This window comes from Ursus arctos, unplaced genomic scaffold, assembly GCF_023065955.2.
Source record: "Ursus arctos isolate Adak ecotype North America unplaced genomic scaffold, UrsArc2.0 scaffold_34, whole genome shotgun sequence".
Lineage (NCBI taxonomy): Eukaryota > Metazoa > Chordata > Mammalia > Carnivora > Ursidae > Ursus > Ursus arctos.
In genome coordinates this window covers 23,401,984-23,426,587 of record NW_026623030.1, presented here as the reverse complement: position 1 = coordinate 23,426,587, position 24,604 = coordinate 23,401,984, and the positions used below count along the sequence as shown (strand labels likewise).

General features: G+C 40.7%; 1 protein-coding gene across 3 annotated transcripts in view; it reads left to right on the top strand.

The window, feature by feature from the left end:
- Positions 1-2,324: 2,324 nt before the first annotated feature.
- ATP2A2 (ATPase sarcoplasmic/endoplasmic reticulum Ca2+ transporting 2) overlaps positions 2,325-24,604 on the top strand; it is a 57,331-nt gene continuing 35,051 nt past the window's right edge. The window contains exons 1-5 of one of the 3 annotated variants that reach the window (XM_044389856.3): positions 2,325-2,744; positions 4,398-4,415; positions 4,502-4,584; positions 11,333-11,437; positions 15,435-15,573. In XM_044389856.3, coding sequence (XP_044245791.1) covers positions 15,486-15,573 — 88 coding nt within the window. In that variant the 5' untranslated portion in view covers positions 2,325-2,744; positions 4,398-4,415; positions 4,502-4,584; positions 11,333-11,437; positions 15,435-15,485. Of the gene's footprint in view, positions 2,745-2,990; positions 3,695-4,397; positions 4,416-4,501; positions 4,585-11,332; positions 11,438-15,434; positions 15,574-24,604 lie in introns of those variants that run through there. The other 2 variants (XM_026514859.4, XM_044389855.3) reach the window with 2 other exon arrangements.

Genomic DNA, 24,604 nt, shown 5'->3' with positions numbered 1-24,604 from the left:
GTTAGGGGATGTGGATGCAACCTAGAATGAACCTGCTTTAATTGTTAAAGCTGTCCAAATAGGGAACAGACCGCCTTTTGCAATCTCCATTGCTCTATAGGAGGGCTGTAGAGGGTTGGGAACTTGGCTGGGGCCTCCTTTCCAGGTTACTCTTTTTTACTGGGGCTTTTCTGTCTGCCTAGCTTTTGAAACTAGCCTGGCTAGTACTAGCTAATGTCCTCCTTTATTAATTCCTTTGAGGTTCTTTGATCAAATGATCCATCATTCTGAATCACTGTTTCTCTTCTTTTTCCTCTCCCTGTCCTCAATTGATTGAAAATAGCAGCAATCTTTGGTAAACAATAGAGTACTTCCAAAACCCATACTTTTTTTTAACCTTGTTCATGAGAAGCACGTGCAGTTCAATGAGCAAAATAAATTGAACATAAGTTTATTTCTACATAAGAGAAACTTGACCTTTCTGCCCTTGGGAGGCTGGGTTTATGCTAAATTTTGGCAACCTATAAACGAAAAGTTTCAGAGACACCCACAGGTTGAGGAACCAAGTACATAAATGGTATTTGACATAAAAGGGGCCAACTCCAGGCTAAAAATCACAGTTTCGGTTTAAAGGAGTATTCCAACCTCCAGTAGATAGCAGACTTGCAAAGAACAGTCTAGGAGGTGATGACAATGTGGTAACAGCACCAATGTGAACTTACACATCACTCCTAAGAAGCCTTTAATGCTGCCTCATTTTGTATTTGTTAAACCTGACTAACCTTCACAGCCATTCCCATGAGGGAAGTAGTTCGGAGGCCCTCCTGTTTATTTCACAAATTGGAAATCAATGAACTTGGGTTCAGCAAAAATTTGTTGAGGTTCCTCCCATAGGGAGGCCCTTTGCAAGTCACTGATAGATATGGGATGGCGGGACTCATTCATCACAACAGTAGGTGTTCAATAAATGATGACAGTATACCAGGGACCATTCCACATCCTGAGGATAGACAAGACAGACAAGCCCATATTCTCATGGAGCTTGTACTCTAGTAAGGAGAGGCACAGTGAGCAGCTAAAGAAAAACACCATATCACAGATAAATGCCGTGAAGAAAATAAAACAATGCGATAGCAAGGGTGACCAGGGAAGGTAGCCACTTTAAGTAGTCAGCCAAGACATCTAGGAGGAGATGACGTTCTCTCTCAAGGTGAGATCTGAATGATAAGATGGATCTAGGCACGTGACAATCCCGAGAAGACCAGTGAGTACAAAAGCCAATGTCGGGAACCCCTTAAAAGCTCATAATCACAGAGGCGCTTACAAACCCAAGCATCCACAGAGCCATGGAACCTCTGTTCCCATGTCCAAAAGTCAAATGGCCAAGATAATTTCCAGGCTAAGATAGATAGCAATCCTCCTGCCTGTAGTGTTGCTATTGTTGCTGAAAGAGATGAGGTGAGGCAGAAGCAATGGTGCAGACCTGGTCTCAGAGGGAAAAGAACCACCAGCCCTCCATTACCACACCCCCACCATGAGATCACGTGTCCCTCCTGGAGGAGGCTCCCATCCTGTGACCTAACCAGTTTCCACCTTGCTTCTCTTAGCGCATTGCCATACACTAGAATTTTGTTTGTTTCGTGTAGGGTTTTGTTGGTCCTTTTCCAAGTATCAATCAAAACTGCATGCCAGCCTCCACTCCTTGGAAATAATTAAATGAAATGACGTGCCTGATTTTTTCAGCTGGGTAATATACTGTGATTTGCATCTGCTGAAGGAATTCATCTGAAGTCCTGAGACTGAGCCATCTGGGATAACTGAGGTGTTTTTTTTCTCTGCTTTGGCTCATGCGGATGGTACACTATTGCCAAACACAAAAGTAGACTTAATGCTTCATTCTGCGACATACTCCCTTAACAAGGCTGCTCTTTGTGATGCGAATATGTTCACCTTTTGTTCATGAATTCAACGCAAAGGTCCCTTCGCCTATTAAGTAATCTAACTTTACATAAGCAAAATGCCCTTTATTTTGCTGTCACCTAGGTTTTGTACAGACTTCTGGAGCAAGTCAACTCTGGTTTAAGAATAGGTTTTGGATTAAAGTCCTTCTTTCTCCTATTGGGGAAAGTGGAATCCAGAAAATAGCCTTGGTCTTAATGCCCAAGTGAAGCACCTCCCAGCACAATTCTCGTTCTTTGGCAGCTACGGTGGCAAAGCCTGTGACTTTTAGGCAGACATGTACTGTGTGACTGTGTGGGCTATTCAAATTAAAACCTCCTCCCTCCTCCCTGGGGTGGGATTCCTTCGGTCAGAGCACAGACCCCGCCGGGGAAGGGCTGACATTGGTGTGCGGAGGAGCGCTCGGCTGGGGTTGTGGGATGCCGTGTTCCTGAGGCGACAGATGAGGGATTCGGGCCGTGTGGGAAATGAACTGCGGAATTCCTCCCCTCGATTCCTGAAGGGGGCTCTAAAGGAGACAGATTAGGATGCAGAATGCGGCCCGCAAGGTAGAGGGCGAGGGGGTGGGCGAGCCAAGGACACCAAGCCGAGCACGCTTCGGGAGGCCCAGTGCGGACCGACTTCCCAGGTTCCTCGGCCTCGCCTTCCCAGACACCCACCCCGGTCCCAGGCCGACCCCGAAGGGCAGGCGGTTAACCTCGGGGCAGCGAGTGCAGGGAGCCCACCGCGAACCCTCCACCTCTCTTGGCTCTGTGTCCGTGGGCGGGCGGAGATAGAAGACCGCCGGAGCCCAAGCTCAGCTTAAGGTTAGCTCTACACCGACCCGCGGGCCAGGGCGCACACTGCGCGGGCGCGGCACCGCGCGCGCCGGCCTCTATCCGGGTTCCTGGGGGCGGTGCGCGGGAGGGGGCGGGGCCTGCGCGGCGGCGTGGGCGCGAGTCGCGCGGGAGGGAGGGTCGAGGGGAGGGGGCGGGGCCGTGCCGCCCGCGCCGCGCTGGGCCCTCTCGGCCAATGAGCGGCGTCCACATGCCGCGGCGGCGGCGAGAGGGGAGGCAGCGGCGGATAAATGCTATTAGAGCAGCCGCCGCGGAGCCGTCCCCGACGCCACCTCCTTCTCCTTCGCCGCAGTTTCCTCCGCCGCTGTCGGGGGTGCGGAGCTGAGGGAACAGGGCGAGTGCACCGCGCACCACCCCGCCGGCTCGCCGCCCTCGCTCCGTTCTCCCCTTAGGGGTCGGCCGGGCGCCCCCTCCTCCGGCTCGGGCGGGGCCGCGAATCACCTCAGGAGAGCGGGGAGGGGGTTCGGGGGCCGCGGCCTGCGCTCCCGGCGGGCGGTTGAGGGCAAAGGAGGCCCTCCCTTCTGACGAGGGGAGGGAGGGTCAGGAGCCCCCCACCGCCCAGCTGAGCCCGGGGCGTGCGCCGGCGAGGGCCGGGCTGCGAGAGGGGCGGTTGTCTGGGGGAGGGGGCGCGGGGTGATTCAGCGCCCGGAGAGGCGGAAGCGGCCGCAGGAGGAGGAGGAAGAGGGGGAGAGGCCAGTCCGCGCCTGGGCGCCCGGGGTGGCACGAGCCCGCGGCCCGAGTGCGAGGCGGAGGTGAGGAGGCCTCGGGGACTGGAGGCGAGGCCGGCCGGGCCCCCGCAGCCATGGAGAACGCGCACACAAAGACGGTGGAGGAGGTGCTGGGCCACTTCGGCGTCAACGAGAGCACGGGGCTGAGCCTGGAGCAGGTCAAGAAGCTCAAGGAGAGATGGGGCTCTAACGGTAGGTGCCCGGCGCTGGGACTGCAGGGGCCCCGCGCGGCCCGGCGCGGGCCCGAGAGCCAGGGAAGATGGCTGACCGGGCTCCACCTCGTGGGTCTGGGCTCCGCGCCCGCCGAGGGCTGCAGGCGGCGGGTCGAGCCCGCGCGCCGGTCCCGCGGGAGAGGGACTGCAGGCGAGGGCTCCGGAGTCGTGCTTCTACCTCCTGGACCCCGCGCCTCGAGCCCTTGACCTTCCCCGCACGCAGTTAGTTCGGCAGCTTCTCACCCGCAGCAGCCGGCCCCGCTGGAGGGAGGGACGAGTCTCATGCAACTGGGTTGAACCCTGCGAGACATTTTCTTGTCCCCTGCCAGTTAATGAGGCGTCGTTACAGTTGAGAAAGCCTCTAACCGTTCTTGTACTACCCGAAGTTACACATCTGGCAGAAGTCATGACATAGCTGAAATGACACCTTGTTTCGGGAGCCCTGTTTAGTGGGTAGCGATGAGATTTTACGCTTCGGATAGACCTAAGGTACTGGTTACAACAAATATTGCATATTTTCTTGAGATACCATTTGGTATGGTTTCCATTAAAAATGGTTGAAGGTTCATATATCTAGGTAGGTCTTTCGAAGACTGATAGTTTTAGCAGTTCACTTTATAAAGACAATGCTAATTTTTTTCCTCTTCTTGACACGTTGCCTGGCGAATTTCTACATTCTGCAGAGTTACCGGCTGAAGAAGGTGAGTAATCTTAACATGTTCTTTTTTTACTTCCTTTGTGTGCTGATGTTAAGATGACATTTACAACAAATGTTTGTTTCTAACAGGAAAAACCTTGCTGGAACTTGTGATCGAGCAGTTTGAAGACTTACTAGTTAGAATTTTATTGCTGGCAGCTTGTATATCTTTTGTAAGTATAAAGAAACTTAATTTCTTTCCAAAAAGTAGAGACTGTTACAGAGGTGAAAAACCAAGAAACAAATGCTGACTGTTGGGTGAGAACATTATATTTAGAGATTTCAGCAGTGTCTTCATTTTTTTAAAATCTGGGTATTTTAAAATTATAAACAAGCACTTGAAGCCATTTGTGTGCGGAAAATTAATGCCTGGCATTACAGTGCAGTTAGAAATTGTTCCTAAATGAGGCGGGGTCTTATAAATTTTTGTGGTTTATCACATCTTAATATCAAAAAGTTCTTTGTCAGAAGGTCTTTTCTGTTTTGGGTTCTTCCATTGTGTAAGATACTAAGATGATGTTGGGCCCTTTGTAGTCTGTAAATAGAACTTACAAAAGGAATATTCCAGTTGCTTTCCCTTCCTGGTAATGGCAAGGTGACAGTTGTTTCTGACAGTGACAAGAATGATGACGGCAGTGATGGCACCACTGTTGACCAAATTTGGTCACTGACCTTTAGGGTGGTATATTTATCTAAATTGGACCCCTGTCTTCAGTGACTCCTAGGTAGAGAGAACTAGGTTCGGTACAACTGGTTCTATATTTTAAAAGGAAAAAAAAAAAAAACCAACCTGGTTTTTTTTTTTTTTTTCTTGTTCTCTGTGTGGTTACCGACTTGAGTCCTGTATGGTTGCTAAGAAACTGGTGAAATGCAAAAACTACAGTAGAAAAGGGGTGATGGGTTGGTGAGGGTATTCTAGGTTATTAACATTTTTTTTCCTGTTCAGTATTAATTTTTTACTGCCTTTTTTTCTTGGGCAATGGACTTCTTGGTAGTTTTCCTAAAAATGGTCATGAATAGGATACAGATGTTCCTAATCCTAACAGCATGAGATGACTTTTGTTCTTAAATTACAGTATTTTATTCTTATTATAACCATGATGGGAAGTGAAATTCACCCAGTGCAATACTTTTTCAGGCTTCACAAAATTGACACAGCTTCAAGGTTTCATTTTTGTATGTTTGTACATATGCAGGCCCCAGGAATCTACCTCAGTCTTTATGACAACGATATCATAGTAGGCTGCTTCGAGAACTAAATCAAAAGGAAGCAGCGGGCACTTCTTTAGGTGAGGGGGGGAAATTGGCAAAAGGTGAGCCTTTGGAGTAATACTGTATACTGATTCTGACATGAGACTTTAATAAATCTATCATGCCATGTTGGCTAAGTGATATGTAGCTATTAATAATAATTCAGTCCTCACGAATCTTTTCTGCGGTTTTCATTGAATAAAATTGAGAGTGTCATAGCAAAGCATTCAGTGTCCTGAATTACTCCATACCTCTTACAGGTCTGTCTGTCCTTGATTAATTCACCACCACCCGCTCCTCCACCCTCCCCCATCCCTCCTAAATGGCTGCTGCTTTACAGATTAAGATAAAGGGGTAGAGCTGTTTGATTACCAGTTTCAGTACATTGTCGTGGAGCAAAACAAATAATACATTTGGGGTAGTGTAATGTTTATGTATGTTTAAGCTACCTGCATAATTCTGAAGTAGCCTCAGCTTTGGTACTTAAAATACTGAGGTTCAATAAGGTTATAAGGGACATCTTAGAAGTAAATCACCTGGTGAATACAAGGCAGAGATAAAAAAAATTTTTATTGAGTTCTGTGTGTGTAACTTAAGGCAGTGTTGTAACATCAGCATTATTTCCAATAAACAAGCTATTGAATATTTGGGTTGTATAGGATCTCTTGAGTTGCCAGTTTGAATGACTTCATATTAACATTTTGAATTAGTGAGGTATGTGGCTTTTATTTTGAAGTAAGAAGTTTGTAGTTTCTAAGCATTTTCAAATGGGTTTTAAAAGAATTGCTCTAATTTATCATAGGGTAGGATGTTGGGTTTTTATAGCTTTATCGAACTATGTTTTGGAATTGAAATTTGAATTACCTTTTTGGTAACAACTTGGAGTTAATGCTCAGGAAATGAACTGTGTGACATTTTTATTTCATGGGTTGCTAAACAAAAATAATAAACGTTTAGGAAATACTGTTAGTTTGCTCTGACTTGTTTGAACAAGACATTTGGGATATCAGACCTGTTTTGTTGATTTTCTTCATGTGGAATTGGCGCTATTACTATATTGTTCTTGACCTTTTCATTCCTCATTTATCTTTCAAAAGATCACGGAGTCTTTTTTGTGGTAGTCTGTTTACTCCTAATTGACAGGAAAGTCATGGTAGAATATTCATATTCTTTTGGAGAATTGAATAGACAGTTCCTATAACATGTACATGATATATCATCAGGTTCTGTTCAAGTTAAAAAGAAATATTAGGCTTTAGTGATTTATTTCAGATATCAGACTAAGTAAACTGTTAACTGTAGGAAGCTGCATTAATGTTTTATACTCATGACCTGTAGGGATAAAGTTTAATTGCAATATTCGCCAGATAGAAATGGTATTAAGTTTACTTGGATTGGAAGAAGTGAACTATGATCTCTCCCACTACATATGAAGTAACATTAGAAATTCTTTGACATTCATGACCTGCTATCCTTTCACTTTGTCTTTACATCCTCCTTGGTCACAATTTTGCCCTTCATTTAATACTTCATATGGTTGCTTACTGGAATACCGGTTTTTGTGTTTTTTCACTGCTTCAGTAAGTATTTATTGAACACCTGGGACATGGCACAGACACTGGGGATACAGCATTTGAATGAAATAGACAAGGGCTCTTAACCTGGAGCTGACATTCTAGTGGAGACAGGTAGTAAACAAGTAAAATGTGTAGTCTGTTTCACAGTGATAGTGCTATGGAGAAAAATAAAGCAGGGGGGAAAGAGTATGAGGAGGGGGTTATAGTTTTCACATCGGGTGGTCAGGAAAGTCCTCCAAGAAGGTGACTTTAGAGTAAAGACCTGAAGGAGATGAGCGGGAGGGCCATATTTGCATCGTCAGAATCCATGAAGTCCTCTGTGGTAACATAGTTTGCAAAAGTTGCTCTACCCTCTATCCCCATTTCCCCACCACAGCTACTTGGAGTGACCCTAAAATGCTGCTAAAACTTGCTTAGACCAGGGCACTTCTTAGCTTGTCACTTGTATTTGAATAGTGTCTTTCCTTCTTACTGGACCCTTTAAAGGGGATTCTTCATTTCTTTTAGAGCCTGGGTTAGTGATTTTGATAAAACGGATATCTGAGTGAGCGTGTGTTAGTAGTATTTTCAAAATAAATGAGGTCTGGTTTCTTTGGTTTTCTTAAAACAATATAGTCAAGAAGTAGTTTATATTATGTAATGATTTTACTCTTCTGTGTTTTATTTTTTTCAAGAAAAGATAAAATGGGTAGTTCACTGATTGGTTTAACTAATTTATTTAGAGCCTTTCTTTAAAATGTTTTGAAAGGTGAATGTGTGTGTATGTTTAAGAAGATTGTATTCTCAAATCTAAAGCCAGTATTTTTAAATAAGTTTTATATGTGGATCAGAAGAGAATGTAGTCTAGTTCATACCTTTTTCTTTTTTCTTTTTTGTTAATGACTAAAAGAATTTTTGTTTCCCACCCCCAGAAAATTGTCATAACATTTACTGGGGATACATTTTCTTTCTTGTGAAGTGTTTGGTTTCCTCTTTATTAAAACTTTTTTTAATGTAAATTTCTTCATTCATTGAACAAGTATTTGAGTACCCAGTGTCCTTGCAAGTTTCTAAGGATACAAAGAGGAATATAGACAGGTGCCCTCAGTCTTAAAAATGTGCTTATGATCTCTCTCATGTTCTTTTTTTGGATCTCATTGAGAGCTCATACATTATCCCAACATGTAGCTAAGATAATAGAGTTATAGAAACATAACTGTCTTCCACTGAAACACACTTTTTTACCTTGGATTAAAGTGTGCTTTTATTTATTAAACTCTGCTCTCCAGCATCTTCTGATTGTCCCGTCAGATGTTACTGTGTTGTGCAGAGATCAGTATTACGGATAATTAGAAGATAGCCTGTCCCACCCTATTGAAGCAGTCTAAGTTATAGTTGAGTACTCATTAGTAAGTGGTTACCTTGAATAGGTTTGGCAAATTTGAAACTTTGCTGGATTATATAAACCCCAGAAGACAAGTATTGTTACTGTATTAATAGTTCAAAGCAAAGAAGAAACACTGTGCCTAAAATTAACTGCAGTAGCTTTTTCTTCCACTTTCCTTTGATGGTGTTGATGAAGTTGGTTACTTCTTGTTCTAGATGTTTAAGTTCAAATACCGCCCTCACGGTCTTGTACCTTATAAGTTATCATTCATTCATGCCACTGTACAATAAATAGTGAGCATCATCTGTGTACCAGAGACACTTCTAGGCCCCTGGGGATACAGTAGTGAACAAAAGGCAATACAAATAGGTAATCATTTATGTTCAACGTATTTTAGTGAAGATTTTTAGAACATTTATCCCCATGTGAATATATTTTGTATAACTTGATAAGTCATAATTATGAACTGACTATACTATAATGTTAATAAGGCATTGTTCATTTTGGTAATAATGTGTCACACACTCCTCTTCACTCTCTCATCTCCTGGGATTTTTCATTTGTCAGCCATCATCATCCTACGTAAACTAGGTTTCCTTTCAATAGGAACCATGAAGGACTGCATAATATGATCTGAACGTGATCAGTTGGTTTGGTTCTTACCAGTAATGAAATATGGGTTGATCTTCACTTTGGGCTGTGGCATTTAATTATTTGAGCAATTTGTGGTTTCAAAATAGACATTTTAAGAAGTATTCAGGAAATTGATGGTTGTTGATTTTAAATAGATTCAGCACCAGCCTTCCACCCTGAGAGATTTGCCCACTAGTTTCTCATCAAGCAGTGATTAATATACTTGTGGAACCTTCAAATAATTATGAATGCTTGGGTTTCTTACACATAAACATTTGAAATCCTATAGTGGAAGAAAAGGTTACTGTATTGTACAGATTAGGATTTTTACATGACTGATAAATTCTACTTCTGCAGAGGAACCACACATATTTTGAAAAGTAGAAATTTGCTCTGATAGTCGTGTCACTATTTGCTGTAGTCTTCCTTTGCTCCAGCTGTTAGGGGATATTACTTTAAGTTTGTTCCTTAGGCCCAGCTGCCAAGAGGGAAGTTCATACCCTCTTTTAACAAGGTGTGAAGCTTATCTTGCAGTTGCTAATGCCTCACTGACCTTTTGGAAAGGTCCTAGTTATGCATCAAGTTGAGTGATTTTTCTCCCCCAAGAGCTAATTAAGTTTCTTATTTCTGATATGCTCTCCTTGGCAAATGCATGAAAGGCTAGTATGAAAGCAGCTGTGATATTGCATCTATCAAAATTTATAACTTCCTAGAGAAGTTTTCATTTTGGCACTAGGCCTGGCCTTAACACCAGGAATGCCCTGTTGAAAGCTTGCGGCAACATTTATATTCATTCTGGTTTTCTGCCTGCCCTAGTTCACTAGCTGTCAGTGGTCATTGGTACCTATCAGGACCCGGTCCTGGTGTCTCCCGGTTTTTTCCCTGCTCAGGTTGAAATTTCTTGTTCATCATTCCCTTATCTTACTTGCAGAATTCATGTTAGGCTTTGTCTTATTCACCTCTCTGGTTGTTTAGTATTTGTGTAAAAGCTCACTTTATACTGTTCCACTGAGTTATAAACATAGATGGTTTCATTCTTGCCATGAGTCATATCTGACTGTATTAAAAAGTATCAAAACCAGTGCTTTTGTTGTTTACTAAATAGGTCTTTTAAAGAAAAGATTTTTTTGTGAAATATGCAGACATTTTAAGCAATGCTAAAAAATAAAGGCAAATCTTACTCCCAGATTGAATCATTAGATATGTTTGACATCCTTTCTGGATTGGCAGTTTTTCACAAAAATTAGTTTTTAACTATTTAGATGTCTCTTTTACCATGTTCTTTATCATTCTTAAGATTCATATCTTGGGTTCTCTTAGCACCTTAAGTTTGCTGAATTATGAAGTGGCTCTCTTAACTCGTAGCTTTTACGTCCTGACAAAGGTTATGGTTGTGTGAGCTCGAAATTAATTTTCTGCTCGTTTTCCTTGGGGGCAGTGTTCTGTACCATTATAAATAACACGTGTGGACTTCTGTCCTCTCTGAAGTGCTGTGTTGCTGTAGTAGATGTCATATGGAAGTTGACCTTCAAAATAGATTCCTGATCGCAGAACAACCTTGAGTAATCCTGAGATGACCTATAGTGGGTGATACCATTGAAAATAACCAGGATGCTCTCAGTACTCTATGATTTTGAGTCCATGAGCAAGTGATTTTTACAATGAATTTATGTCTATCGATGTTATTTGGTAGGAGTATTAAGCAAATCAGCAAAGTTGTAGGTGATTGCCTTTTATGTTAACAAAATGGAGAATTCAGGTTTTATTTTTTCTGAATATATCAATGTAAAATGAATGGGATTTATTTCCCAGAAAGTATTTTATTTGGATTTTAAAACAATTATTATGTGAAAAATTAAATCAGCTTTTGAAGAATATTAAGAAGTTGTGGTTTTGATTCTCAAGAATTACTCTGAGCAGGGGACATAAACTGGTTGTTGCTGTCATTACATTTTGCCACCATTTATTTCTAGGGACCGTAAGAAGAGAGATTTTGTATATTGCAGTTCCTTTAGTACCAGCCACGTTTGTTGTCAAGCGGCACTAAGCCTAAAAAACACATTACAGTTCTAACACATGCCATTTCTCTTTTAGGTTTTGGCTTGGTTTGAAGAAGGTGAAGAAACAATTACAGCCTTTGTAGAACCCTTTGTAATTTTACTTATATTAGTAGCCAATGCAATTGTGGGTGTATGGCAGGTAAGCAAAAATTCTGCAGTGCTAGAGTTTAACAGTTTATATAAGTGATTTAAACTGTATGAATCTGTTTTTTCCCCCTGATGTATTGCTTAAAGATATCTCTGGAAAATCTACATTGTGTTTTTTCTTTTGTCTGTTTATTTAATGACAACATTTTAGACCTCTCCTGCATGTGAATGTACTGTTAAAATTGCTCATCCTTCATGGTAGCATGGAGTTAAGAATAATGGGTGAGAGAAGCTATTTGAGGAAAACCAGGAAATTTGAGAATCAATATCTGTCTTTATATTTCCTAGCTGCTTCCTATGAAAAGTTTCATAAATTCAATGTCCTTTTTATTCTCCTTGGTTTTTGTTTGTTTGTTTTTTGGTTTTTTTTTGTATTTAGCTATAAAAATGATTTTCCCTTCAGAGCATAGTCCTGGCTCTTTTCCCTCAGTTGCTCAGGCCTTTCTGACTCACAGAATGGAAGCCAGTTTACAGAAACATAATGGGATTCCTGCCCACCCCCCCTTCGTGTAATTGCTGTTCTGTATATATCTAATTTAGAGGACTTTAACTTTCCTAGGACTGTTGATCTGTTTGATTTTTTTTTTTCTTAATATATTTTAACTGACTGAGACTAATACTTCAAATTCATTTTGAGTATTGATATTTAAATATGAGTATAATCACCCCTTTGAGGAACTCAGGTAGAGTGCATCTACATTCATACAGTGGAAACCTTTTATAAGCATAATTAGTCCTATTAGAATTGTAAACTTCTGGGGCTCCTGAGTGGCTCAGTCGCTTGAGCAGCCAACTCTTGATCTTGGCCTAGGTCATGATCTCAGGGTTGTAAGATCCATCCCCATGTCAGGCTCCCCGCTCAGCAGGGAATCTGCTTAAGGTTCTCCCTCTCCTCTGCCCCTCCCCACCCCACACACACTTATCCTCTCTAAAATAAGTAAATCTGTTTTAAAAAATTGTAAACTTCTGATCTTATTAATAAACATGAAGAAGGCCTTTATGTAGTGGGCTCGTATAGAAAGATGGTCTACTTAAAAGAAAATTTTATTGTGCTATATTTCTCTTATTTTAATTTTTTCTAAAATTGTTTATATTTAAGTGAAAATGATCCCCTTGTAAACAATATAAGCAAAAGAAACAATATACAGCATTAGATTGTCCTTCTCAAGCTAGTAATATATATTTTCCTATTAAATAATTTATGCCAGTTACAAGGTAGATACTTCACATACATTCCCATGTCATTGTTGCAGTGATCTTAAAAGGCAAATGATACTCGCATTTGACAGATGTGACATTGAGGTTCAGAGTGCTTAAGTGACTTCTTAAAGGCCATACAGGTAGTACAGAGTATCTGGGATTTGAATCCAAGCCCAGGCTGATCCAAATTCTGAAGTAAAATTTTGCAGCAGTTTACGTAGGACTTTTCTATTTATCTTAGTTTAAAAAATAACATTCTTAGGTCTTCATCTCATTTACATAGTATACAGAATGGTATGAGCAATACTGAAGAGTTCTTACCTTCTGGAAGTAAGGGAAATTATAAGTGTAGTGTAAGGTAGTATTGGGAGGTTGCAGGGTGGGGGGCACATTATGCTGACCAGTGTTCTCAGAAGGCTTTTTTTAAAGAAGGTGACAAGTGATTGGGAACTACAGAGAAACCGAGATTTGTTCCAATTTTAGTGTATGTGCTGCTGCCGCCGAATTGAGCACTTGGTATAACCTATTTGAATCTGTGATCGTTTCCCTTTCCCACCCCTACATTGTAAATACTCCTTTTGGTCATTTGAGTTGAAGGGAAGGCTTTTAAAGTAATTTTAATTGGCATTTTTGTCCTTGGGGTCTGAGATAATTTATCTTTCATGCTTCTAATTTAAATGCACTTTGCTAATTTTGAGTAGAAGTAAAATACAGTGCTCCTGGGACATTTCTTAACCTTGAGGAATCTAGTTAAACTCTTATCTGACATGACCTTGAAGACAGAGAAAAGGAATTAAAACTGCCACAGTTTACAAATGGGAGAGGTAGTACTGTGAAAAAAAGTGATTTCAAATTTGACTAATTGAATAGCAACGGTGCTGAGAATTTATTCTTTTACAATGTCAGTAGCATTTGAACTTAAGGACCTTATAGCAATGACAATTAGAATTAAACAATCAGGTATTTCTGTTAATTATGAGGTGATGCAGATAATATTATCTAAGCAGATCTGATATGGGGTTGAAATTATTTTTGTCATGGGGTTCCCAGATTTAACATATTCTATACTTTTTCAGGGATCTAAATATTTAAAGTGAGACTCATGCCATTAGCTTTCAGTTTTGAGTCCTCTAAATTCACTTTAAGCAAGTTTTGGGATTTTTTTTTTTGCAGCAGACCATACTTCTTACATTAAGGTAAAAAAATGAGACCACAGGGGCACTTAGGTGGCTCAGTCAGTTAAGCGTCTGCCTTCGGCTCAGGTCGTGATCTCCAGGACCTAGGATGGAGCCTTGAGCTAGACTCCCTACTCAGCGGGGAGTCTGCTTCTCCCTCTGCCCCTCTGCCCCACTTGTGCTCTCTCTCTTGCTCTATCTCAAATAAATAAAATCTTCTTTAAAAATTGAAATCACATAGTATTGTGCATAAATTCTACCAGGTAAAGATTAAATTGAGCTTTATATCAGAAGGCAAAAAGTGAGAGAAATGAATCCTTTCCTTTGTGCATTGAGTAGCCTCACCTGGGCATGCACTGTGTAGATTTGCTCCTTGATTTCTAATTGCTTACTCTCCAAAAGGAGAGAAAACAAATTTGACACATGTGTTTTTCTCTCTTTTTTTTTCCCCTCCTTAAAACTTTCCTATAGTTTTTTTTTTTTTAATACATATTTTGATTTCTGCATCTCAAAATTTGGAAAGAAAAGCTGTGTGTGGCTAAGGTTTGATATGTTTATATACAGTATTACAGTAAATATGGTATATATTTATGGGACTGGCAGTTTGGGGTTTTTTAGGGGGAGGCGGGAGGGGTAGAGGAAAACCTAATCAGGCTCCATGCCCAGCTCGGAGCCCAACAGGGCCTGATTTCACAACCCTGAGATCATGACCTGAGCCAAAATCAAGGGTCAGCTTCTTGGGGAGCCTGGGTGGCTCAGTTAACTGTCTTGACTCTTGGCTTCGGCTCAGGTTGTGATCTCAGGGTCATGAGTTTGAGCCCCACCTCGGGCTCTGCACTCCGCGTGGAGTCTGCTTAAGATTCTCTCTCCCTCTCTGTCTGCCTCTGCCACCCATGCACGGTCATGCTCGCTCCCTCGCTCACTCTCAAAAAAAAAAAAGTTGGACACAAACGACTGAGCCACCCAGGTATCCCAGGACTGACAGTTCTGTGATGAGATTCCAGCCATTTATTGGTCTTGACTACTGCAGAGAGATTTCCTAGAATTTGTGAGATGTAACTTGATTTTCTTAATTCATCACTCATAGCATGTACTGTGTGCCAAAAGTCTAAATAGTTTGTAAATCCTCACAGCCCTTGAGGTAGTAGCATTGGTGTCCAGATTTTGTAGGCACCACACCTGTGTGTTGTGTGACTCGTGCACAGTCACATAGCTGTTAGGGGGAAAAGCCTGGAGTGAACCTAGGCAGTCCAGCCCCAGACCATCACCTTTCATGTGAGATGGGATCAGTTTCATTGGTGTGGCTGTGGCTGGAGGTTAGGGCCATGTTACACAGTACAGTGGTCTTGGGGACAACAGATTCTGTAACTGCTTTTCCCTTTTTAGGATTTTATTCCCTGTTTAGGCCTGTTATGGTACTTAATTCTTCATTTTTTAGCACAAAATTATAAGAGCCTAGTGTTTATCATCTTATGTGAATTGTTTACAAGTATCATTAATGTGCATCTCTTGTATCTTTTTTCTAAAGTTTAGAAATCTAAAATTTGATTCCTTGGGCTAAAATACTAATTTGCAATGGCAAGTATGTCTTTACTACTTTTATCTTTTTTATAGGAAAGAAATGCTGAGAATGCAATCGAAGCCCTTAAGGAATATGAGCCTGAAATGGGCAAAGTATATCGACAGGACAGAAAGAGTGTCCAGCGGATTAAAGCTAAAGACATAGTTCCTGGTGATATTGTAGAAATTGCTGGTGAGTTGAGTTTGTCATTTTTGATTTATTCTAGATTATGTATCTGAATGCAGTCCTTTTCTCAAGGCTCATAATTATGTGTTTTAAAAATTATGCTCCTATGTATCAATTATATCAACAGGTTTTGGTGTCTTCCAAACAAATCAAGTTTTCTGTATATTTATTTCTAGGTGTTTGGCACCTCCCCTCGTGTTGATAAAATGTGTTTTTTTTTTTTTTTTTTTAAAGATTTTATTTATTTATTTGACAGAGATAGAGACAGCCAGGGAGAGAGGGAACACAAGCAGGGGGAGCGGGAGAGGAAGAAGCAGGCTCATAGCAGAGGAGCCTGATGTGGGGCTCGATCCCATAACGCCGGGATCACGCCCTGAGCCGAAGGCAGACGCTTAACCGCTATGCCACCCAGGCGCCCCTAAAATGTGTTTGTTTTAAACAAAGTGTTTTGAACTGTTGTACTTACTACTTTTGGTCCATGGTAGAACACTAGCACTAGTGAAATAATGAACTTAATCTCGATTTGACAGTTATTGTACTGAGCAATTTAGAATACTAGCTTAGGGCTACATTAGCTTTTCCTGCTTTGATTCCTGACACAAATGTTTTGTCATACTTGTAACTATCAAACTAAGTAGATGGTTAAGGGTAATTTCCTGGCTCTAAAAAAGCTCTGCTTTAAAATACTTCTACATAACACGGGGGGGGGGGGCATGTCTCAGCTTCAAAGACCTTTAAACAGTTTGTGAATCCAGTGCAAGGCCAGAGCTCTCCACAGATCTTAAAGGAGTTTGTTACCGTCATTGCTCAAGATCAGTGCCATGTTTTTAGGCAGCCCTGAATGCCCAGAACCAATCAGAACAGTCTAGTCTTTTTGCTGGAGAGTTATCATATTGGATTATTCACATTTTCATGGTTTTTTTTTTTTTTTAAGATTTTATTTATTTGACAGAGAGAGACAGCCAGCGAGAGAGGGAACACAGGCAGGGGGAGAGGGAGAGGAAGAAGCAGGCTCCCAGCAGAGGAGCCTGATGTGGGGCTTGATCCCAGAACGCCGGGATCACGCCCTGAGCCGAAAGCAGACGCTTAACAACTGTGCCACCCAGGCGCCCCTGTCATGGTTTTTCACACCCTGCTGAGCTCTGAATACTTTTTACCAGTTGACCCTCGAACAGCGTAGGAGTTGGGGCACTCAGGAATCCGTGTATAACTTTTGACTTCCCAAAAACTTACTACTAGTAGACTATTGTTGGCCTTATACAGAACATTGTTTTCTGTATGTTTTTATGTTTTATATACTGTATTCTTAAAGTAAGCTAGAGAAAAGAAAATGTTACTAAGAAAATCATAAGGGAAAATACAGGGGTGCCTGGGTGGCTCAGTGGGTTAAGTATCTGCCTTCAGCTCAGGTCATGATCGCAGGGTCCTGGGATTGAGCCCCTCTTGGGGTCCCGGCTCCGTGGGGAGCCTGCTCCTCCCTCTCCTCCTGCTTGTGCTTTTTCTCTCTGTCAAATAAATAAAATCTTTAAAAAATACATTTACAGGATTGTATCTTTTTTAAATCATTTTTTAAACTTATTTTGACATAGAATATTTTAAGAATAGTAACAGTTCCCACATATCCTTTACCCATATTCTCCAAGTGTTAACGTTTTATCACATGTGCATTATCCTCTTTCAGTCGATATCTGTACATTCACACATTTTTGTCTGAACTGTTTGAGAGTACATCGCAGGCATGATGCCTCCTTAATCCTAAATACTTGAGTGTTTATAAAACCAAGGGCATTCTCTTAGTATAAGTTCAGTACAATTATCAAAACCAGGAAATCGATACAAAACTTGTCTGATTGACAAACCTCATTCAGTTTTTACCATTTGTCACAGTGGATTTTATAACAAAAATAAGAATTGGAGAGGGAATTCTGGCTGTGATATAGAAAATAGGTCAGAATGGGGAAGGCTGGAGATAGGCTATTTGATAGTCTAGGCCAGAGGTGATGAGGCAAGAGATGATGAGAGCAGTAGCATTAAGAATAACGAGGAAAAGGGGCACCTGGGTGGCTCACTGGTTGGGTGTCTGCCTTCGGCTCAGGGCGTGATCCTGACGTTCTGGGATCAAGCCCCACATCGGGCTCCTCCGCTGGGAGCCTGCTTCTTCCTCTCCCACTCCCCCTGCTTGTGTTCCCTCTCTCGCTGGCTGTCTCTCTCTGACAAATAAAATCTTTAAAAAAAAAAATGGGGGCGCCTGGGTGGCTTAGTCGTTGAGCGTCTGCCTTCGGCTCAGGGCGTGATCCCAGAGTCCTGGGATCGAGCCCCACATCAGGCTCCTCCGCTGGGAACCTGCTTCTTCCTCTCCCACTCCCCCTGCTTGTGTTCCCTCTCTCACTGGCTGTCTCTCTCTGTGTCAAATAAATAAAATAAAATCTTTAAAAAAAAAATCTTAAAAAAAAAAAAATAACGAGGAAAGATTTTGAGTTTATGAATAGTGGTTCTTGGCAGAGGTGCGCATGAGAATCATCTGGGGGTGCTCTGTAAAGTTTTACCAGGTCCCGTCCCAAAATAACTCAATCTCCCTTGGGCATGAAATTACGTCCACTGTAGTTTGACAAGTGAGTCTCAGATTTCAATGCAAAATGACAGGTTTTAATAACCAGATGGGTGTATGGAACTGACTGGGCTTGGGATGTAGAATCAGTGGCACTGGCAGGATTTCTGGTTTAGGTGACTGGGTGGTGGTGGTGCTGGTAATTGAGGAAGGAGACCTCAGAGGAAGATGGTTTGTCTTTCCAGAAGTACCTTCGTGCAAGGTGCAGTTGCTGATAATGTCACCTAAATTTGTGTATGAGATTCCGCTTGGCTTTGTGTGTTTTCCATTTCTCCAGCTTAATCTGATAATATACTCATATACTCTTCAGCCTCTCACATTAAAAATATTTTAAGAATTTTTTATGCTAGTTAGGCTATTTCAGTATATTGAGTCTATATGAAAAGTTAGAGAAATTACCACCAAAGCGTTTATCCTGAGTTTGCATCAGTAGATGGCAATGGTAAATAGCGTCAGAGGGAGCTGTAACCTTGACCCTCAAGGCATCTTTCCTTTTGAAGAGATAAAGGCCAGCTACTCTTTTGACTTTTCTTCTCAGTCTGGTTGCTCTCCAGGCTTCCCAGTCTCAGTACGTCATTCTGACCGACTAATTAGCTGAGAGAAGCTTGGAAGTCATCTTGGTCCTTCCTTCTCATTATCTGTCTTTAAGACCATTTGATTCTCTCTAAAACAAACCCAAATTTGTGAATTTGTTTCCTCATTCACTAACTCGCACTGGGACTTTCCTTGTGTCCTTACTGGGCTCTGGCTTCCTTTGTCACCTTCTTCCAGTCCTTACTCCATGTAGCAGCCAGAGCAGTTTCCTAAAGATCACCTGCTAAAATCCTTCAGTGGCTTCCCGATTGGACCTGAAATATAAAATGCTTTTTCACCTAAAAGACCTTGCATTGTATGGCTCCTGCTTGCTTCTGTGATTTCATCTCATGCCTCTCCCTATGCTCTAGCCATATAGGCCTCTATTTTCAGTTTTCAGTACCACTGAACTTTCCTGGCCTTTTTTGGGAAGTTAAGCAAACTTTATATAACTTATTAATTTGCCCAGTGCACAGATCTCATAGTGACAAAACTTTGGTTATAGCCCCAATCTACCTGACTTTCCTTGTCCACTGTGAAATTCTGTTTCCTAAAATGTAGTGGTTTGTATGCTGTGTTTGATGGTTTAGGAAGGACAAATAGTGATTGACTCAGTGTGTGTGACCTAAGATTTCCAGTCTGCCTGGAGTACCCTTATTTGCATATGTTGTGGTAAAATACACATAATGTAAAGTTTACCATTTTAACTGTCTGTAAATGCACAGTTCTGTGGCATTAAGCACATTCACATTGTTGTGCAACCATCTCCAGACCATCATCCATCCATCTTCAGAACTTTTTCATTTTCTCAAACTGACCCTCTGTTCTCGTTGAACAGTTACTTCCCTTTACCCCCTTCTCCAGCTTCTGGCAACTACTCCCTTTCTCTTAATATTCAAAAAACAGTCCATTTAATATTAAAAGATGAGTTTAAATTCCTCATCTTAGGTGAATAGACTTACTAGTAATTATTCTAAATAATACACACATTTAAATCCATTCTGCTTTCACCTTTCTGAAACCTTTGTGAGGAGTGCAAGCAGTTCTGATAGTTTTACACTTTTTCCTTCCTACTCTTTTCCCCACTGTACATGAATTGCTAAAAAGCATGTGCAGTGCTTGAACATTGGGCTCTTGTATGCTACTCTTCTTGAATTTTGGCCATTCTAAGGATGCAGAACAGAGATGGTATCTAGTTTTAGATAGGTGCAAACATTTTATTAAGTGCTGTTGTCATATCACGAGGCAGTGAGGGCAGAACTGTCACACTGACCATCGTAATCTTCTTGCTGAGCATGTGACAGTCTCAGTGAATAATAAATGAAAGAAGTATGTGGTAGGTTCAGCTAATAGAAACATGGTTATTGTGCAGCTTCTGTACCGAGCAGATAATTGGAAGTCTGTATGCACACATTCAGTAGTAGCTAAACTTCGAGTGTGCAACTTGGTTGCAAGTGTTTGGCTCTTCACCAGAGTACACTCTGTAGATACGTACAGTTGTTCACACTCTACAGGTGAGGAAACTGAATCTTTTCGTGATTTCTTGCTTCTGTCTTCAACTGTAGCTCATGTGCTAGAGAATATACTGTATACTTAGTGTACACACAACAGGTATATCAGTCATATTTTGATTTGTTAGAGGCCTAGGTCACAATTCTTTTTAAGCTGGTTTATTGAGATACAATTCACACATCTTAACAGTCACTCTTTTGAAGTGTACATTTGAGTGGTTTTTAGTATATTCAGAGTTGGGTGGTCATTATCACTATCTAATTTCAGAACATTTTCATCCCCTAAAAAAGAAAGCCCATATGCATTAGCAGTCACTTCTGCCCCTTGCCCCTAGAACCCAGCAGCCACAGTTTACTCTGGATATTGAGTATAAATGGGACCATACAAGATATGGCCTTTTGAGACTGCCTCTTTCACCTGGCATATTGTTTTTGAGAATTCATCCATGTAGCATGGGTCACATTTTTCATTCATGTGTATAATGTATCTCATTGCTTTTTATGGCTGAATATCCCATTGTTTGGGTGTACTACATTTTATTTATCCATTCATCAGTTCACCGACATTTGGGTTGTTTCCCCTTTTTGGCTTTTATGAATAATGCTACTGTGAATATTCGTGTACGTGTGTGAACGTATGCTTTCACTCTCTTAGGTACACCCTTAGCCATGGAATTGCTGGGGCATATGACTGACTACTCTATGTTTAACATTGTGAGCAGCTTCCAAACTGAAGTGGTTGTCTTATTTTCCACTTCAGTTACCTGAAGTGGTTGTATTATTTTCCATTCCCCACCAACAACTTTTAAGTTCCGGTCTCTCCACATTCTCCACCAACACTTGTTACTGTCTTTCATTTATTTATTTTTTAATTTTAGCTATGAAGTGGTATCTTCCCTAATTTCCTAATGATGTTGAGCATCTTGTCCTGTGTTTATTTTCTGTTAGTATGTTGTCTTTGGAGAAATGTCTTTTCAAATCCTTATCCATTTAAATTGGGTTATTTGTCTTTTTAGTGATCTGTAAGGTGTTGTGTTTTTGTTTTTAAAAATCCTGTCTTACCAGATATGGTTTACAAGAATTTTTCCCATTCTGTAGGTTTTCTTTTTACTTTCTTGGTGTCCTTTGTAGCATAAACATTTCAGTTTTGATAAAGTTGCATTTTGTTAGTTTTTTTCTTTTGTTGCTTGTACTTTTGGTGTCCTAAGGTACTGTTGCCTAATCTAAGGTCACAGAGGTTTAATATATGGTGTGAGGTGTGTAGGGGTCCAGCTTCCTTCTTTGGCATTTGGATATCCAGTTGTCTGAGCACCGAAAGGACTTATTCATTAAATTGTCTGGCACCCTTGTGAAAAATCAGTTGACCACATTTTCCACTACAAATGGACTATTATTCCATTGATCTGTGTGTCTATCCTTATGCCAGCACCACACTGTCTTGGTTACTGTAGCTTTGTGTAGTAAGTTTTGACATCATTGAGTTTGTGTCCTCACTACTTTTTTTTTCTTTATGGTTTGGAGTATACTGGGTCCCTTGCATTTCCATAAAAGTTTTAAGATCAGCTTGCTAATTTCTCCAAAAACAAAACAGAAACCTGGAATCTTGATGAGTTAATGTTGATTGTATAGATCATTTTGGGGAATAACATTAAATCTTCAGTGCAAGAACATCAGATGCCACTTGGGTGAGGATGTAGTGTGTCTTTTCCATTTATTTAGGTCTTTTATTTAGCATTCTGTTGTTTACAGTGTACAAGTCTTGTACTTCTCTTGTTTATCTGTAAGTATTTTATGTTTTTTTTATTTGGAAGCTGTGTGTAATTGGGATTGTTTTCTCTATTTCATTTTTATATTATTCTTTGCTAGTGTATAGAAATACAGTTGAATTTTGTCTGTTGATCTTAAACCTTGCAGTCTTGCTGGAATCTTATTAGTTTTTCAAGAGTCCTTAAGATTTTCTATATATATAAGATCATGTCATCTGCAAGCAAATATTTCTGTGTCTTTCCCATCTGGGTGCCTTTTGTTCCTTTTTCTTGTTTAATTGCCCTAGATAGAACCCCAGTATAGAATATTGAATGGAAGTGGCAAGAGCAGACATCCTTGTCTTGTTCCTGATCATAGAGGGTAAGCATAGTCTTCTGTCATGAAGTCTGATGTTAGCTGTGACTTTTGTAAATGGCCCTTATCATGTTGAAGCCAGGTCACAATTTAATTTTTAAGTTGTCAGTCTATTGTTGTTTGGTCTGTTTGGTGACTTCTCATGGTGGTTGTATATTTCTATCCAAATTAGAAATGATAGTTTTGCTGAATTACTAGAACCAGTGGGTCATCGAATTGGGTAACACGTAATCCTAAAACACATACAATGATATATGGAACATATAGGAAAAACATTCTGTGACTGCTTAACCTGAGCCAGATAAATAAGTGTTTATTTATTAAAACATTAAAACTATACATGTTGAGGCTTTTTAACTTCTGCTTTTATTAGGATTAGTAATCTGGTTGACTCTGTCATTTGGCATTTAGCCCAATAATTCGGTTCTGTGAATGATAGAAATGAACTTAAATTTTAAGTGTAGATCTAAATTATTTCTTGGCAGTCAGTCTTACCCTACATAGCATGAAGGGATAAATGGCACGATCTGTCCTTTTAGACATGGTAACTTTTATATTTTCATTTAAATTATGAAATTAAGTTTGAGGGTTTCTTTGAATTGAAAACTGGAGAATATTGTGAACTATTTTGGAAATGACAGCAAGTATGGAGTTACTATTTTGATGCTTGCAGAAAGAGAGATCTTTTTGTAGCCATTTTTTTTGGATATAGGGTTCATCTCCTAAATTCAGGTGATAAAGTTCTTCTTGCTAGCTTTTGGATGACTGTAGAGTAGTTTTGCTGAACTTTTGGAAGGCTAGGCTGGACCAGGAGGGTTTTTGGGGGGGAGATGTAGGGATTGAGGAAGTTAAATTTCAGATCTTGTTATACCAGCTAATGACCTTTCCAAGGAGACATTGTGTAAGCATGCATAGCAAATGCTATGTAAACCTTAGAAGTATCTAGAATATAGGAGCCAAATAAAATTGCTTTGGCAAGTAAAAATACGGAAATAGTTACCTACATTTTCATCTTCTGAAGCTGCAGTAGTTTTGTATTATCTTAATTCCAGGAAAATAGTTGGATGGATGGAAACCAAAATTAGTAAAATCGGGTATAATTTTGTGAGAAATGAACATATTTTTAAGCTTTCTAGATTATCTGCTAATTTTATCAAAGTGAGTCAAGCTATGGTAGGCATAAAAGTCTTCACTTCAGAATTGGGGGTTCCGTTGTATGCCTGGGGGGTTATTTATTTACTCTCAAGGCCATTGTTTTCAGGATTGTTTAAAACAAACTTTATGTGTGTTAGTAACCTGGAGTTGGTGAATAATACAAAGATATAAGTATCCTTAAATGATTTCTGTCCTATAGGAAGTATGCTTTAGAGCAAATCATATCTTAAGATTACGTAAGTGACAGAAATGAGTCTTAACATAAAATTGCATTTGCTTTAGCTTCTAAAGAGATTGATTTTTTTTTATTTCCTAAAATGAAAAGTAAATGTTCAATAAGTAGTGCCAGCAGTTTTGGAACTTAGTCAATAAAAAAATGAATTCTTAAACTTGGTAACTCTTTAAGGGAAGAAAAGTTTCACTTTGGATAGTCATCTTGCAGTAATGGAAATTAGTAACCTGTGAAGCAGTGTTTCCAAGCAGTTGAGGGAAAGGAAAGACAAAGTTGTAAAATACAAAGATGACTGATTGACAGAAGAACCCGGATTATTATTCTAATTCTGCATGACACTGGACAGATTAACCTCCACAGAATTGGGTAATTGGAGTAGACTTTTTAAAGGAGCTTTCTGGTTCTTTTTTTAGATTTATTTATTTATTTGACAGAGAGAGAGAGACAGCGAGAGAGGGAACACAAGCAGGGGGAGTGGGAGAGGAAGAGGCAGGCTCCCAGCGGAGGAGCCCGATGTGGGGCTCCATCCCAGAATGCCGGGATCACGCCCTGAGCCTAAGGCAGACGCTTAACAACTGAGCCACCCAGGCGCCCCAGGAGCTTTCGGGTTCTAAAAGATACTTGATTCTTTTGGGGCACCTGGGTAGCGCAGTCATTACGCGTCTGCCTTCGGCTCAGGGCGTGATCCCGGTGTTCCGGTATCGAGTCCCACATCAGGCTCCTCCGCTGGGAGCCTGCTTCTTCCTCTCCCACTGCCCTGCTGTATTCCCTCTCTCGCTGGCTGGCTGTCACATAAATAAATAAAATCTTGGAAAAAAAAAAAAAGATACTTGATTC